The sequence below is a fragment of the Bolinopsis microptera genome, chromosome 7, assembly GCF_026151205.1.
Source record: "Bolinopsis microptera isolate Bmic1 chromosome 7, MBARI_Bmic_1.0, whole genome shotgun sequence".
NCBI lineage: Eukaryota > Metazoa > Ctenophora > Tentaculata > Lobata > Bolinopsidae > Bolinopsis > Bolinopsis microptera.
In genome coordinates, this window is record NC_087078.1 from 7,661,501 (window position 1) to 7,679,951 (window position 18,451).

Here is an 18,451-nt window from a genome sequence, read left to right on the forward strand (position 1 = left end):
TAATAATATGCTTCAAGAAGAGGGTTATTACAATCTTGACAACAACAATCATAAGCGTATTAGATAGGTAAACTAAGTTTTGATCATTTTGTAAAGTAACTTAATTATGCCACATAAAGCTAAATAGCGTTTGGCTCTTGTAAGATAAAATGTTAACTAAGAACTCGTATTGTAATTGGGTAAAACTAGATAAATATCTTTATCCCGTTCTCCGGGAGATAGCCAGACAGTCTAAAATTTTAAAGTAAATCTTAATGAAGAACTGAATAACTACCTTATAAACAACCCACTAAAACTAAATAAACTTCTCTATTAAGTTGAATTAAATTAATGAAAAAATAAGGCACAAACCTGCGTCAGAGAGTGGGCCGTCATTCTCGCTGTCAGCCCTGCTGAGTTGCCTGCTTCTAAGACTGCCAACACTGGTAGCGGGTGTAAGTGACGGATTGTGTCCGTTATACAGACCAAACCTGGGGAAGCATTGGGTAATTAGATAATTAGTGATTAATAGGTCGTGATCGGTTGTATGGTTATTGGAATAGGGATGCGACTACAATCTTTGGCAGCCTTATTAATGATTATTATATCCAATGCTATAACTAGAATATATTATGACAAAATTCATAAATCAGTCAAAATATTAACCTCGATCATACTTAATTAATTAAGACTTGTGTGAAATTAAAACCTGTCGTCGCTGACAAACACCCCGATACTCATTCAAAGGACTATTTTTTTTTAAATATCGAGAAATGGTGGAGGACAGATCACGTACAGGGTGGGGTCGAGTACAACAGACAAAAAGATTAAATGAATGAGAAAATAAACGCCCAGCCGGTCAACTTATCAAAATGAATAACAGTTGACAATAAGCACGGAGAAGATTTCAAATAAAACAATGCTCCTAATGGCGGAAAGACAGCACCGTGAAATGGTACGATGGTAGTCAGATCACGAACGCTAGTAGAACAGATACAATGAGATGAAATGAATAAGAGCTGAGAATGGCGAAAAGTTGGATAAACAATACTCCTAATTTGGAGTTGATAATGATAATGAGCAGGATACCGGACAAAACAATGCGCATAATATTTCCTCTTCTGCGTTCGTGAGTCATGCATAAAAATATATTCTATTGTCTTTAAAACAATGAAAGTATGGTGGGGTTAACATGCTTGACTTCCTGGAGTCGCCAATAACCGATCAACTGAGATCAACTGATTTGTTAACATCATTTTGACACAACACAGGTAGTCAAGACTGATCATTGAGAGCTTTCAGTTGCCTCAAGGTTGAATAATTATACCTATAATAGAAATAGTTACGACCAGTGGATGCCCGGGGCTCAAAAATGGCCCAGAGGGGTCTAACCGGCCTGTATAAATTAACTGTACCTATCAGAGTGGATGGGGTGTAAACCGTAGAGCAGGATATTATCAGCTACTTCAACAGGGTTACCTTTAGCTCCTGCTTTGCCAGGGGCTCCTGTTCTGTTAACCTGATTCAAGGTGTTTAGAAACTAGATACTATCAAGAGTTGTACCTTCAGGAACTTGATACTATCAAGAGCTGTTTCTGAAAATTAATCATAAGGTAATTTAATTTTCACTCCTAAATGATCCGTTTATTTCACATGTGGTTACATTGCTGTTTTCACTGTTTCACCACATTTGCGCGGCTCACCTCGCCAATGTAAGCATCTAACATCTCATTACTCATATCCTCTGGTCGGTCTATCGTGACGTAGTCATCGTCACTGTCGTAATCATCACCTGCGGGAGCTCCAAACATCGAGTAACCGTACTGCGGCATCTGACCAGCTGAAATTACATCTCGTTAATTTGTTAATTTATTGGTTTAAACATTCAGATTAGATTACATTTTTCTGCGTATTAGATCATCTAATTTGGATGACCCTCAGTATCCAGAAAAGGGTCGTGTTCTTGGTTAAGTCGGCAAATTTATTTTAAAAGGGTGTGATAATATTCGAATAATGGTGGTGATAGCATTTTAATAATGAAATGAAAGGGTGTGACAATTGTGACGTCGAGTAAATAAGATTCATAAGGTGGTAACTGTTACAAGAATATACTGATTCTATTCTGAGAATACCTAAATACCAAAATACTGATCTTATCTTGTTTGTTTACAAATACAGGGTAAAACCAGTTGATACAAGTTGCCGTCCTAATACAAGTGTTACCGCCCTAATACAAGTGTTACCGCCCTAATACAAGTGTTGCTTCTCTATAATACTTCATTATAACACGATAGCCTTTACTTACGCTACCATTCATGTTTTAAACAGTGCTATCTCACAATCTGTCTAAATGTATCAACAAAGATTGAATTCTATGGAATACGATCCACGTCTAGTAGGTACTAGTAGACAAGCTCGCAGATAATGTTAGCAATACTCAATGGAGACTGACGTGGGAGAATGATGGGAGAATGATGGGAGAATGATGGGAGAATGAAGATTCATTGTCTAATAATCTCACCAGGTGGTCTAGAATGTGGTCTAGTAGAATGTGGTCTAGTATGCTCCTCCTCATACGCTCCACGGATAATGTTGTCTGATATTACATTCATTGCAGCTCAGTATTATTGGGCGGTATTCACAGACCAAATGCCCTATTATACACCCTGTACTGTAACCTATGTAAATAGAAGTCAGCCTTTGTTACATTATTATACAGGTTATAGGTGTATCCATCAACACATGTTTTAACGGCGATATCAGGAAGCAAGATTTAAGGAAATTGTTTTTCATGATGCAAAAACATTTTACTACAATATCGATGGCTTCGATTGGATGTTCCATTAAAATACTGTCAGTTCAGTACTTGATTTACCGACGAATTCTCACAAATTGTAAAAACAGTAGGATTATCAACACTACAACAAGACCAACACTAAAGACTACAATACGTCAATGTGACGTACAGAACTTCCAAGTGCCGACTTTGCAAAGTTAAACAAAATGCTCTCCGGGTATAGAAAATGAGTATGAAATACTACTGTAGTAGTAATATACTATGATACTAATAAAATTCTATAAAGCATGACTCAAAGTTAAACCAGATGAAAATAGAACCCAGCCACACAAGCCAGAACTCTCTTTACAACAGATGAGAGGAATTAGTTTAAACTTGAGACGAGTTTAAAGAGACGATATGCAGTATTTGTCACTAAGGAGGCAGAATTAAGGAATTGCGAGGAGAGTCGACACTAGAATGTCAAAATAACAACTATATAGGAGACTGTTATGTTAAAGACATGGTGTACATCTTTAGGATCAGAACTGCAGATCTTTGCTTTCTCTCGTCTTCTATCTTAACAATGTGTCCAGGATTGTCCATAATAGTGAAATTACAAGCATGAGCAAGAGCTTACATTTTACTGAGATAAATCTAGATACTTGTATTTATGATACTTGTAATTATGATATGTTATATTTGATTTGATGAGGAGAATGGCCGTGTAAGTGAGAATTATCACTGTCATGATGTTTGACTGTTTGCCATATCATTGTAATTTCAGATGTAACATTAAAAAATAGCCATCCCAATGTACACAATAAACACGTCATTCCTGAGCAATACTCAACACCTTCACCAAAACAAAATATTTCCTTGTGTTTGAGAACTCACCAGTTCCTCTAACGTAGCTGTAATCAGGCACGTGACCAGTAGGCGATTTAAGGGTGACACCTGTAGGAGCCTCAGCTGTACTCACTACACCAACTGTACCCCGTCTCTTCAGGGGTGGGGCCAGCGTCTTCTTTCCTGGTTACAATGGCCATGTCAGCAGGGTTTGGGAGGGTGTTATAGAAATGGGAATTGTGTGGGAAAACAGCGTTGGAAATTGGAATATTATGCTGTGGGAAAAGAATGTTCGGGTAAAATTCAATAATGCAACTAATAAAATAGGATTGTGGAATGTATTTAAAGGCTAAAATTACGAGCTATACTCGTAAACGTATTGAACAGTACTAAGTAGTAAAACCCCAATTTGGGGAATTCAAAATAGTACGTTAAATCGGAGTGTACGGGAAATAGGGGTACGATAAATCGAGGTTTTACTGTACAGTACAGGGCATATTATTATATATTTTATAGAATGTGAGGTGTACCAGGAATCTTGAACTGATCTATCTCCATCTTGAGCTTATCACTGTCATCTTCTGGCTGTTTCTCAAGTGTTCCAATGTACAAGTTATCCATTGTTCCCAGTGTAGGCTGACCATACTCGTCTACTGTGAACTCTTCTCCTGAGGTGTGATAATGTATCAGCTATTGATTGAACATTTATCAGAGGGGTTGAAGTAAGTAAGGATATCATGGAAGTGTTGATCTTTGTAATTGTCGCTAATGATAATCAAGTAAATCTTTCGGGAATTTTTCTAGAGTTATTTTAGGAATTTTCATGAAATTTAGTGATCTAGGGATCGGCCAACTGTAGACAGCCTAAGATTAGGGCTGCTTTCTAGTGCTTCAGCTGATACTGCTATCATTTCCTAACAATAGGAATTCCTGCAGTTTATCACGTATCAATAGGTTCGTTAAAACCTGTTTAATGACGTCATTTTTCTTTGGACGTGATGCTATCAGTGCGTAACGTTATCTATTATTTAATACGTAGTGCTGTCTCGTACTTCATGTTTTTGATTAAACTTGATGCACTGGTGGTCTCTAGATACGGTTTAATGATGATTGGCTCGATGTTTGTCCATGGTAAACTGATTAAACACTTAACAGACTTTCTTCAGACAAAAGATTTCCCAAACTTCGTGTCATGCGTTTCGGTACAGAAAAAAGCATAACACCTCGACATTGACTGTAAACGAAGTGGTATCTTAAAAGTAATTTTCTAGAAATACACGATATTCCAGTCTCCCCTCTAATCGTGTCAAATACTTGACTCATAAAATATTATCCAGAATATTTATGCAGTGATATAATAAATATCTCACATTCTACATATCCCATATCTCCTTGCAGCTCACCGCCCGCGCCCTATATAATGACACCACCTAAAAACCCTGATTTTCCAAACACATTAGTAATTACACACAAAAACTTCGTGTAACCCAACTCATACCCCCAAAAACACAACCCCAGACGCTACTTTTAACCTAGTCGCCCGTAACCTGCAACCTTACCAACCTCCCTCTCCCTCCAAGATGACTTAACCTTCCCCCAGACGTACATCAGGGTAGAATCCAGGGTGAAATGTTTACTTTTTGGAAAGGTATAACAGCCGAGCTTGTCATCGCCCTGTTAAAAGCCTGTCGTCAGAACGTGCCACGTGATCTGTTGTGTATTGGGAGTGACTAAAGTGACTTCAGAAGTTAGGGTAAACTGTCTCGCTTGCTGTTACTTACAGGGTTTTCAGGTTCAAATTTCACCTACATTTCACTCACAATTCTCATAGCTTGACTATTAAAACTCCCTTGTAGTCAATTTGAAGTCTAGCTAGGTGCCTTTTTTTAACGGTCAATAATAAGGTATAAGTTTACAAGTCAGTATTCTGGCTTACCAACCAGTATTCTGTTCTACATGGAGTAATCAGACAATATAATAGAAATCGTGTAAATCTATAAATCATGTAAAGGTGGTGTCTGGTGTTTTGTCATTAGTTAGGGTTGATCATGTGAGGGAGGGAAAGATGGCGATTCAATTAATTGGTACCGAATCAATAATAATTGTGTAATAATTGTGAGTGTAGATGTTTATTATTCACTCATCATCGAATGAACGTGACTCATTATCGTCTGCGTAATCTAGGGTTAATTAACAAATCTCTGTAGCTCACATCAGCCTAGCACTATAACTTGTTACTGTAGTTCATGGTGTGACTAAAAGAGGTAAGCGGCATCTAAGGTTTGCGTATGTTGACAATAATAGTAGTAAACATTCGCCGTTTCTTTGGAAATCTCTACTCTTAGTGATTTTTCGCCGCCAAGTAGATAAATTCTGTAAACAATGTCTGTTCAGTCAAAGTCCTGATAAGATTTCTCCGGAAAATTGTTTCCCCAGAAAATAAATTTTCCCCAGAAAATATTTCCTAAACTTTTGAAGAAAACTAACCTGGTGAAGAAAACTAACCTGGTGTAACCATCATAACTCTGAGAGGCTGTGAGGCAGATATCATAGCAGAGCTCCTTCTTTTTAAGGAGTCAGGCAGCGTGCTGGGAGTGTCATAAAAATCCTTAGCAACATCCTTACGATCTCCTGATACGGGGGAGTTGATTTCCAGGTCCTTTAGCGTCTTCGCTAACCTGAAATAAAAGGGATATTAGGTTTAACTTCGCTAACCTGAAATAAAGGGGATATTAGGTTTAACAGTCATTTTTCTCAATGAGTTGTGCGAGATGACGATAGAATAGCCGGAGAATGATGACTACTACCAGATCCCGGTGGAACTAATTTGATAGCACGACAGGCCCTAGGTTTAACTGTTTTAAATCTTGTACGAGTACGAATATTGTACGAGTGCAAATATTATACGTGTTTCGGCAGATAATAGGAGGGTTGATTTTGCGATAATATACTAGGATATTAGGTTATCAGTGTAAACACAGCTACTCCCACATTCCCCAACTTAGATACACTGGACCGCAGGATATTGGCTACCAGTTAATTAATAGCAATCCATCAACATGACTTTGGTATAATTCGATATAAATGTAAAGGAACCAGGAGTTTCTTTGACAAAGAAGGTTACAATTTGCCGAATTAATAAATCAGCCTGACTCCTTTCAATCACCATGATATTCCTGTTTTAATTATGAATGAATAACGTCGTTTCATACGTCATGCCCTGTCAAATATGCGCATGATATGACTTATTGTTGATAAGTGCCATACTGTAGACCTTGACGTGGTTCACACTTTTTGTGTGCAATTATCCAAAAAATGCAGACCAGTCGCCCAAACACATAGATCATCGCAGTGACGGTAAGTTAGAGAATTACAGCTGTACCACAAAACTACGCCCTGGCCCTGTTGTACTGCTTTCAGTGTAGTCTCACACACACTGATATATTTTAATATATTGTATTAGTATACCTCACAACTGCACACGTTCTACTACTGGACCCTAGCTGGTAGTGGTAACTGCGAGGTTTAATTGAGCTCTAATGGACTAATGTCGCGCTTATATCTGCAGGATCTACTAGTACATTTCTGAGCTACATCTTCATTGTACATTGTACAATGCTCTAGTGTACAATGATAATGTTACACAGATAACACTGACATTGTTTGTGTGTTACAATAGATTCCGGATCTAGTTAAGTGAAATTAAGCTCGTGGCAGGTTCGAGATGCTTGGAAGTTCCTTGTATGGGCTATGTTTGGAGAAGAAAGGATTCGCGTGCTCAAAAATATGGTTTGTCAGCTAGGAACAGTTCGATATATTATGCAGGGACTGGAAGACCCACAATTTCTCAAAATGTCGACGCTATCCAAAAAATGTGCTCTTTATTTTCATGATAACAATTAATAATATAACCACGTCAAATTTGTTATTAGCGGTCCACAACGTTACCTTAGCGAAAAAGAATATCAGCCAACCAGCCGTTATCAATATACTGTATAAATTAAGTGTATATTATACATGATGCACATACCATCATTCTATAAAAACCAATTATTGATAAATTATCACAATTATCACAATTCCAACTATACTCACCCTTTAACAAGAGTAGGAGATTCAGCCCGTTTATCCACAGCCCTCCTATCATACAGTGGTCTCATGTGTAACCATGTCAAGTCCGCATCTAGCAGCTGATCTACAGAACTCAGCTGTTTTACTTCTCCTGTCAGGATCTCGTGTGGCTCCTTCTTGCGCACCGAGGGTGGTGTTGGGTCTACCACCATCCTACTTTATAGTTTAGTAAGTGTCTACCACTATAACTATCCTACTTTATAGTTAAGTAAGTGTCTACCACTATAACTATCCTACTTTATAGTTTAGTAAGTGTCTACCACTATAACTAATAACTATCCTACTTTATAGTTTAGTAAGTGTCTACCACTATAACTATCTTACTTTATAGTTTAGTAAGTGTCTACCACTGCACTATAACTATCCTACTTTATAGTTTAGTAAGTGTCTACCACTATAACTATCTTACTTTATAGTTTAGTAAGTGTCTACCACTATAACTATCCTACTTTATAGTTTAGTAAGTGTCTACCACGATAACTATCCTACTTTATAGTTTAGTAAGTGTCTACCACTATAACTATCCTACTTTATAGTTTAGTAAGTGTCTACCACTATAACTAATAACTATCATACTTTATAGTTTAGTGAGTGTATACTACTATAACTATAACACTATATTATATACACTATATAAGTCTATAACTATCATACTTTATACTTTTACAGAAATATAGTTTGGGTCAGATCTACATTGTAAATTGTACATTGTACAACCATCCTACTTTATGGTTAAATATTTAGTTATCATCAGTGATTATGACAAACAACATGTAGTTATCAACGCGTTTAAAGTTTCATTATAACAAAACGAAGGGCTGAAAAAATAACTAAAATGCATTAGTTTTTATCCAGCTAAAGTCGATGTTGTGAGATTATTGTATCCTGCAAAGTAACAATACAAAGGAACTACCTTACTCGGGAATATTATAACCGGGATAAAGTGGTGGGTTTTGGAAGATTCCGCCATATTTTTCCCGGTCAAAAATTTTACCAGTCATAAAAAAACCCGCCGACTCAGATTATGGGGTTCCAAGGGGGTGGTGATCATCATATTTTACCTGAAGTCTCATATGTGCTAGAGAAGACTTTTGAAGCAGTAGATGGAGGGCTGTAACTTTATTGGCGGTTGCTACCATAATTTCGTTATAAAATCACAATTGGGGGGGGGGGGGAGGGCAACCATATTAAAGTATATTAAAATGTAGGTTTTTTTCCAACTTTGACCCGGGGATATATTTTAATATACTTTATATACTTTGACATCCTTTCTGGTTTATCACGCAATATGGGTATGTATGGAGTCGGTCAACGTAACAGCAATGGCCAACGTTTGCTTGATTTTATGATTGAGAAGGATTTTTATGCCTGTAACACAAGCTTCAAACATTCAGCTCGTCACATTACATCATGGCACGGTACTACTACAGCCCGAGGTGACCCTGACAAGACCGTGAAATACTACAAGCAGATTGACTACATCCTTTGTAAATCTAGCTACAAAGTGAATATCACGGACGCTCGTTCATACGGAGGAGCCCTACTCAAATCAGATCACAAGCCTGTAGTCGCTCGCGTCACACTCCACCAGAAGTACCTTGTCCATAAGAAGCACAAGACGTCCAGAAAGCTTGACCTCAAGAGACTACAAGATCATGGAGTTAAGAAGAAGATGCTGAGTACGTTTGAGAAGAAAGTAAGAATGAGACCCAAGACAGGCAACCCCAACGATGACCTCAACAACCTGATAACAGATGCCTATAACACTGCTGACGAGGTGCTAGGAACTATACCTCCAAAAAAACACAAATCCTTCAGTACTGATCCTGAGATCGCTGAACTGTCACTTGAACGCAAGCAGCTGGTGATTGCGAATATGCAGAACAAATTCCCGACCAACAGGAAGCATGTCAAGACCAACATCAACCAGCTAAGACGTAAGATCACAAAGAGACTCAGAGATATCAACAACCGCAGTGCTGACACACTCGTCGAAGAGATAAACAACACAGACGACGCCCGGAGATACTTTGGAGCCTCTAAGATACTCGCCAAAGGATATGTTAGACCAGCTCTAACCGTCCACAAATCTGCTGGGAATATCGCAGGTACTAATGAGGAGAAAGCGAGGATTATTAAGGAGTACTTTGAAGCTGAGTTCAACGACGCCGATGAGCCTACCCTTCCTGCCTTCCTTGACCCCCCATCTAGCCTTAACAGTCCCATCACCGTTGCAGAGATAGAGAGAGCCATCAGTAAACTCAAGTCTGGTAAAGCAGTGGGTATTGATAAAGTTCCTGGCGAGGTCATGAAAGCCCTGAACAACCCCCTCCTTCATGAAGTACGTGTACTTGTACTTGATTAGGTCTCCTCAATCATTCGAGTGGCCTGCACCAATGAACTCCCGTTTGTGACGTATCATCTCCCTCCAAAGTTTTCGGTCACTAGCCATCTCGCTCGCTCCTTCTAGGTCTATGTCAGTGTTTCCTGTAAACGCTGCAGCATCTTCCAGCAAACATTTCATCCAGTTCTTTCTTGGACGGCCCCTAGATCTTCTCCCATGCGCAGGGGTCCAGTTAAGCAGGTACTTAGGAAGCCTAGTGTCTGGCATTCTGGTGACATGGCCAAACCAACGCAGGCGGTTTGCTCCTATGAACGTCTCCTACTGGATTTATCTTTGCACGCTCCAGCACTTCAGTGTTTCTAACCCGATCGAGCCATCTTATCCTAAGTATTCTCCTCAAGCAACGCTGATGGAACACCTCAAAGCGATGTAGCTGCTTTTTGGTTGTGTTCCAAACCTCACTACCATATAACAATATTGTCAAAACTGCTGCCTTATAAATCCTGATCTTTGTATAAGACTGGATGTTGCGGTTTTTCCATATATTACTCAGTTGATTGAAGGCTCCGGAAGCTTTCTGAATCCTAGCTGACAGCTCACGGTCGATAGTACCGTCGCTGGAAATAATTGTACCTAAGTACGTAAAGTCACTAACTTGCTGCACTGGCGTGTCTTCAACAGTGATGTTCACTGTGGCTTCTTTCGTGTATGGCCGTTGAGAGGTTGCTTTACCAATGACCATAGCCTCAGTCTTTTTACCATTGATTCTGAGACCTCCCTGGGCACCATACATACACAAAAGGTCAGTTGTTTCTTGAAGACCTTCCTCGCTGTTATCCAGTACAGCCATGTCATCTGCATAGTCTGTATCTAACACAGTGATATCATCAACAAGCGGACTGATAGATCTTTGAAGAACCGCTCCGTGGGACACCACTTTGTTGCTTTCTGTTCTCTCAGCAGCCACATTGAGGCAGACATTAAAAAGTGGGGGACCCTGAATGTCTCCTTGGCCACTGCCTGAACTTACTTCAAAACCATTCTGATAGTTCACCATTGTGTCTAACAGCACTGACAGTTCCATTAAAGAATGCCTGTATTATTCGAATGTATTTACATGGCAGGCCATAATGACTGAAAGCTTTCCAAATATAATTTCCACTTCCTTCATGAAGAGCTAGCTAAAGTGTTCAACGAGTCTTTCGAGAAAAACATTCACATTGAAGCAATAGGATCAGGCATCCTCACACCACTGGCTAAGCCTGGTAAAACTCGTGGCCCAGTTAAGTCGATACGACCATTGACCCTGCTGAATGTTTCTAGAAAGATCCTGTCACTGATAGTGCTAAACAGAATAGAGACAGCTGTGGACGTTCCAAGCTGCCTACAAAGCTGGCAGGAGCTGTGCCGACCTAGTTTGGGCACAGAGCATGCTCATATCTGTAGTAATGAAGAAGGAGTTTGAATGGAACAAAGTGAGTATCGACATGTCAGCTGCCTTCAATACCATCCGCAGAGGTACAACAATCAGACTACTAGAAGCTGCAGGATGCTCCAGAGACGACCTGAGGCTTGTACAATACCTCATGGCTAACAACACTCTAGTAGTCAGAGTGTGTTCTACTGACTAAGAGATGTTCTCTTTCAACATAGGAGCCTCCCAAGGAGACAGCACAGCTGGTAAATTGTTTACCCTCAATCTAGCTGGAGCTGTAGTGCACATAAGAGCAGTCCTCCCCTCAAGACCCAACCCTCCGATAGCCGATAACCACATGCCTCTTGAGTCCGGCTATTCAGACGATGTAGAGGAGATTGGTGAAGATATGGAGGAGTTACAGGATATCTTTCAGATCTCCAAGAATATTCTCAGTGAATGGAGTCTCTTTGTCAATGACACAAAACAAAGTTTACCAGAGTGTATTTAGAAGAAGTTGGTGCCTGTGACGAGTGGGGTAATGAACTAAGAGGAAAAGAGGAGTGGAGAAACGAGACGCTTCTTGGTACTAAGCTTGGATCAGAGCAGGATGTTACTAATAGAATAATAAAGCTAACTCTGCCTTCTGGTCATTTGACAAGCTGTGGTGCCAGGGATCAGAGAGGAGTCAGATAACTGAGAAGAGAAAGATCAAACTCTACGACTCACTAGTAGTATCAGTGCTCCTGTACAACTGCTGCTGCTGGGCCGTACCTCAGCATGTTCTAGAGGTCTGTAGATGTTGTTCAGAGGAAGCACCTCAAGCGCATCCTACACATCTATTGGCCTAGCTCAATATCTAACAAGGCCCTCTACGCTCGTACCAGACCAGGCCCCCTTTCGAGAGAGTGGAAAAGGCTCGGTGGACAATGCTAGGTCATGTTCTACGCAGTGACAACGACACGCCTGCCTACCAGTCTCTGATATTTGCTACACTAGGTGGTCAAACACTAAAGGGACAAGTGGGGTAGACACAGGACTAATTTGTATGATATTATTGTGAAAAAAGGACCTATTTAAGAGACAAATTTATTTGAAAAATGAAGATGATTTTACCAACTTAGTGAAACTTAGCAAGAGATAGAGTAGGATGAGGGAGTTTATTTACTTTGAGACATATTGAACGAATGAGTCTTCGTAAGCGTAAATAGGCCAGCACTTTTGCTGAGCTCTTTAGGTGCTCTTTTGTTTATGGATGTTATTATATATATATATATAATTATTAATATACTTTAATATACTTTAATATACTTTTTCCCGTTTAAGTAACTTGTGGCCACATCCGCTAGAAGTGAGGTAAACTGTGCCACTATTTCATGGTCCACGGTGGATGATTACTGGAGGCAGTTGAAGATGCAAAGCCAAGACGTTCCCCAATACCAAGCGGTGGGCAGGAAATTAATTAGCTCCGGCTGACCCTTCAGAGCAGTAGCCCCATTAGCGGACAAAATGAAAGTCTTGTTAAGACAACCAATACAACTTCGAATTTAGCAAAAATAACTTCTTTAACAAATAAAAAAACAGACAAATTCGGTTGAAAATTTGTTGACCTCTGAAAAAAAACTTGAAAGGTCCGGCCACCGGTAATACATGACCGGGATAATTTGGCGGGTTTTGGGAAAGTCCGCCTTATTTTTCCCGGTCATTAATTTTCCCCAGTCATAAATTAACCCGCTATAATATTCCCGAGTAAGGTAAGTAGGCTATCCGGACAAAGAAATGCCCCCCCGCCTTTTCCCGAAATGACTTTATGAATAAAATATAATCTATAATGCTATAGTGAAAGTACCAACAGTCAACACGGACAGTCGGATAAAGTACTTATCTAAGTTCGAGACAATATTGGCAGTAGCTCACATGGTTTTCTCTCATTAAAACCATCAACCCAGGAAGTTCTCAAGTCTCAACTACTTACAGTGGTGATGGCAGTAATTAGATGGGAGGAATTTAATGGCAGTACAGGCTGCGTGACGAAACAAAATTAATCGACTGAATTTACTGAAGAATTTAATGATGGAAAGAACTATCTAACAAATAACATCTACAAACAAACGCATCTGGCTTGAGGAAGTTGTGTTCGAATCAGTGTTGCCACTCCTGAAGCAACGATCTGTAGCCAAATAAACTTCTAATTCAATATCTCGTTTACTTGTGCTAAAATAGTAAGATAGGAAATGATTACGTTGCAACCCACCAAATATAACGTGCCACACGTATTATATATACTTTTATGTTAATATGATGCGACAATTGATTGGCAACCTTTCTGATTAGAAAATATCCTTGATCTAGACGACATGATTAGTGAATATAGATATAAATGCATCTGTAATTAATTTTGAAGTAAGATTATTAACGTTAAGGCTGTTTCGAGGTCTATTATACAAACTATACTGTATAAGAAGATTAAACAAAAAGCATAGAAAAACCTTGGCCGAGATAAATAACGAACACGGTATAGCACTCCCAAATCAACTCGCAAACACGAATTAGAAGACTTCATTGAATAGTGTGAGCGCTTAAAGTTAATAAACTGAGTAACACCGACGTAAGAAAAACATGTAGAGAAACTGATAAACGTAGAGAAAACAGGTAAGAACCACAAGATGTACAGTCACAAACCTAGCAATACCCTTTTAACACCCAACCCTACTTTATCTTGTCTGCCAATTTAACAAGTCAGCAACCACCAGGAATAACGGGAATAATATGTATTTTATGTTCTCTAACATGCGGGAATATATTACATAAGCGGGTTGTGCCTTTATTGCACTAGTGGAATGTTTGGTATATCTGAACTCTTCTTCAAGAAATGAGACGCAGAAAATATAATGTTATATAATAATGTATAAGTGCACTAAATACTCAAAAAAGATTTATTTTATAGTGCGACAAAATAAAAAAAACTCGATATTTTACACCCTTACTCTCACATTACACGGATTAAAGAAAAGCGGACTATATAAACGAATAACTGCAGAGTAATACAAGAAGACGAAAGAGCACCGATGGGAATTGTTCAATTATATTCAAACGCTGAAGCCCAGAAGTGTTGAAGTAACCTAAAAATACTGGAATGTAAGGAGCGAGCGAGATGTGCCGTGTGTGTGTGTGTTTGTGTGGGTTGGATGTCCAATACCAAATCAAGATCACATAGATCAATGTCAATTATAATCTAATGAGCTATTACTGGAAAGTAAATCGAGGCGTATAAATACAGGCGGTTGAAGTCAATCGAAGTTTAAAATCATCAAGATATTTACCACGTTAGAATTTTTTTAGGAGTATCAGTTGAACCTACGATACTAGTTATTTCCAGCGGTACGAGGGTTTGCAGTATAATGATACCAATAAATAAACTGTACAGACACGCACCACTTTAGCTATGAAAACCGACAGCAATTCTGTAAACACTATTATAAATGTCCATTTAGCGCTACAATAGGAGATGCTCCGAGCGCTCACAGACGGCCCTGATCAAATGAGTACTCGGTGGTACCACGTATGTGCCCTCGACAACTGAGAACACGTTACTCATCAGACCTACGTTTTCTTCTCGGCAAATCAAAAATAGTGATGTTCTGCACGTGGTGCGCCCTCCGTGCTGTGCGCCGCGTTGCAAATTGCTTGATACATTCTGCATCTCGACTTTTATAATTTATAATTACCACTATAACTATCCTACTTTATAGTTTAGTAAGTGTCTACCACTATAACTATCCAACTTTATAGTTTAGTAAGTGTCTACCACTATAACTAATCACTATCATACTTTATAGTTTAGTGAGTGTATACTACTATAACTATAACACTATATTATATACACTATATAAGTCTATAACTATCATACTTTATACTTTTACAGAAATATAGTTTGGGTCAGATCTACATTGTAAATTGTACATTGTACAACCATCCTACTTTATGGTTAAATATTTAGTTATCATCAGTGATTATGACAAACAACATGTAGTTATCAACGCGTTTAAAGTTTCATTATAACAAAAACGAAGGGCTGAAAAAATAACTAAAATGCATTAGTTTTTATCCAGCTAAAGTCGATGTTGTGAGATTATTGTATCCTGCAAAGTAACAATACAAAGGAACTAAGTAGGCTATCCGGACAAAGAAATCGCCGCCTTTTCCGAAAATGACTTTATGAATAAATATAATCTATAATGCTATAGTGACAAGTACCAACAGTCAACACGGACAGTCGGATAAAGTACTTATCTAAGTTCGAGACAATATTGGCAGTAGCTCACATGGTTTTCTCTCATTAAACCATCAACCCAGGAAGTTCTCAAGTCTCAACTACTTACAGTGGTGATGGCAGTAATTAGAATGGGAGGAATTTAATGGCAGTACAGGCTGCGTGAGAAAACAAAATTAATCGACTGAATTTACTGAAGAATTTAATGATGGAAAGAACTATCTAACAAATAACATCTACAAACAAAGCATCTGGCTTGAGGAAGTTGTGTTCGAATAAGTGTTGCCACTCCTGAAGCAACGATCTGTAGCCAAATTAACTTCTAATTCAATATCTCGTTTACTTGTGCTAAAATAGTAAGATAGGAAATGATACGTAGCAACCACCAAATATAACGTGCCACACGTATTATATATACTTTTATGTTAATATGATGCGACAATTGATTGGCAACTTTCTGATTAGCAAATATCCTTGATCTAGACGACATGATTAGTGAATATAGATATAAATGCATCTGTAATTAATTTTGAAGCAAGATTATTAACGTTAAGGCTGTTTCGAGGTCTATTATACAAACTATACTGTATAAGGAGATTAAACAAAAAGCATAGAAAACATTGGCCGAGATAAATAAACGAACACGGTATAGCACTCCAAATCAACGCAACCACGAATTAGAAGACTTCCATTGAATAGTGTTGAGCGCTTAAAGTTAATAAACTGAGTAACACGACGTAAGAAAACATGTAGAGAAAACTGATAAAACGTAGAGAAAACAGGTAAGAACCACAAGATGTACAGTCACAAAACTAGCAATACCCTTTTAACACCCAACCTACTTTATCTTGTCTGCCAATTTAACAAGTCAGCAACCACCAGAATAACGGGAATAATATGTATTTTATGTTCTCTAACATGCGGGAATATATTACATAAGGCGGGTTGTCGCCTTTATTGCACTAGTGGAATGTTGGTATATCTGAACTCTTCTTCAAGAAATGAGACGCAGAAAATATAATGTTATATAATAATGTATAAGTGCACTAAATACTCAAAAAAAGATTTTTTTATAGTGCGACAAAAATAAAAAAACTCGATTATTTTACACCCTTACTCTCACATTACACGGATTAAAGAAAAGCGGACTATATAAACGAATAACTGCAGAGTAATACAAGAAGACGAAAGAAGCACCGATTGGGAATTGTTCAATTATATTGAAACGCTGAAGCCCAGAAGTACAAGTGTTGAAGTAACCTAAAAATACTGGAATGTAAGGAGAGAGCCGAGATGTGCCGTGTGTGTGTGTGTGTGTGGGTTGGATGTCCAATACCAAATCAAGATCACATAGATCAATGTCAATTATAATCTAACTGAGCTATTACTGGAAAGTAAATCGAGTGGTAAATCAAGGCGGATGAAGTCAAACGAAGTTAAATCATCAAGATATTTGTCACGAGATATTTTTGTAGGAGTATCAGTTGAACCACGATCTCGTTTTTCCAGCGGTACGGAGGGTTGCAGTATATGATACCAAACATAAAAACTCTACACACACGCACACTTTAGCTCACTGAAAACCGACAGCAATTCTGTCAACACTATTAATAAATGTCATGTTAGGGCAGCCAATAGGAGAGCTCCGAGCGCTCACGAGACGTGCCCTTGACCAATGAGTGAGCTCGGTGAGACCACGTGATGTGCCCTCGACCAACTGAGAACACGTTCAACTTCATCAGACCTACGTTTTCTCGGCAAATCAAAAATAGTGATGTTCTGCCACGTGGTGCGCCCTGCCGTGCTTGTAGCGCCCGCGTTGCAAATTGCATTACGATACATTCTGCATCTCGACTGTCGTTATTAATTTCAATATTAACTTCAATATTATCACACAGTTACGCTCAGATTAGTACGGTGCAATGAGCATGAGGGCCAGGGGGCTGCAGCGGGAGAGTGCATATTAGCTGCGTTACGCACTGTTGCAGCGCTAATTTGTGCGAGTCACGTGACACCGGGTTAACACGTGGGGTATTATAGGTGACTGTGTCTGCACCTGTGGGAGTTGCTAGGCAACAATGGGAGTTGCTACGTAACGGTAACACTATATAATAAGGGTAATATATAGCTATATATTTTTCCCCGATTGAAAACCACTCTATTCAGGCTACAAGCAGGATGTACACACATTTATTAGTACCTAGCTATATTTAAAGTAACAATAAAATGTGAAAATTCCTCAATGAACTGAAGAAACAGGACTGACCGTATTCAATTAAGTGGATTGCATGAGTTTCCTGATGAGAAGCCCTATGTAAGTATGTAACTCTGCGTTTCATACCCAGGTCTTGTAAGCGGGGTATTTATATTATTATATAGGTAACTCAGTCAAATTCCTGAACACTAGATCACGAAAAATCACGAGGCTTTGAAGGGAGTGGATGTCAACATACGATTGTTGAAATGCTATCAAAATAGAAGCTACAAGTTGCGGTATGAACTAAAAAAGGATGCTTTCATCATAAGTATGACCTGGATTTAATACGAAACGTCAAGCTTATTATCATGTATCATGATCTAGACGCAAGCTAATACGTTCTGAAACCAGTGGTTGGGTATGAATGACAACGGTTAACGCTGTTAACATGTGCTACGAGGAAAAGGAATGATGGTAAAATGCGCCAG

At 38.8% G+C, this 18,451-nt stretch overlaps 2 protein-coding genes across 2 annotated transcripts in view; one reads left to right on the top strand and one right to left on the bottom strand.

The window, feature by feature from the left end:
- Positions 1–7,933, bottom strand: part of LOC134818368 (LIM domain-containing protein B-like) — a 33,230-nt gene extending 25,297 nt beyond the window's left edge. Inside the window, exons 1-7 of the mRNA XM_063827884.1 lie at positions 7,700–7,933; positions 6,110–6,282; positions 4,135–4,272; positions 3,653–3,787; positions 1,683–1,819; positions 1,395–1,498; positions 352–470 (exon numbers count right to left, since the gene is read on the bottom strand). Of these exons, the coding sequence (XP_063683954.1) occupies positions 352–470; positions 1,395–1,498; positions 1,683–1,819; positions 3,653–3,787; positions 4,135–4,272; positions 6,110–6,282; positions 7,700–7,887 (994 nt within the window). The 5' untranslated portion in view covers positions 7,888–7,933. The remainder of the gene's footprint in view (positions 1–351; positions 471–1,394; positions 1,499–1,682; positions 1,820–3,652; positions 3,788–4,134; positions 4,273–6,109; positions 6,283–7,699) is intronic.
- A 1,090-nt stretch (positions 7,934–9,023) lies between these two features.
- LOC134818655 (uncharacterized) lies at positions 9,024–10,100 on the top strand. The gene has a single exon (XM_063828294.1). It carries the CDS (start codon positions 9,024–9,026, stop codon positions 10,098–10,100), a length of 1,077 nt encoding a protein of 358 aa, XP_063684364.1.
- Positions 10,101–18,451: the final 8,351 nt, after the last annotated feature.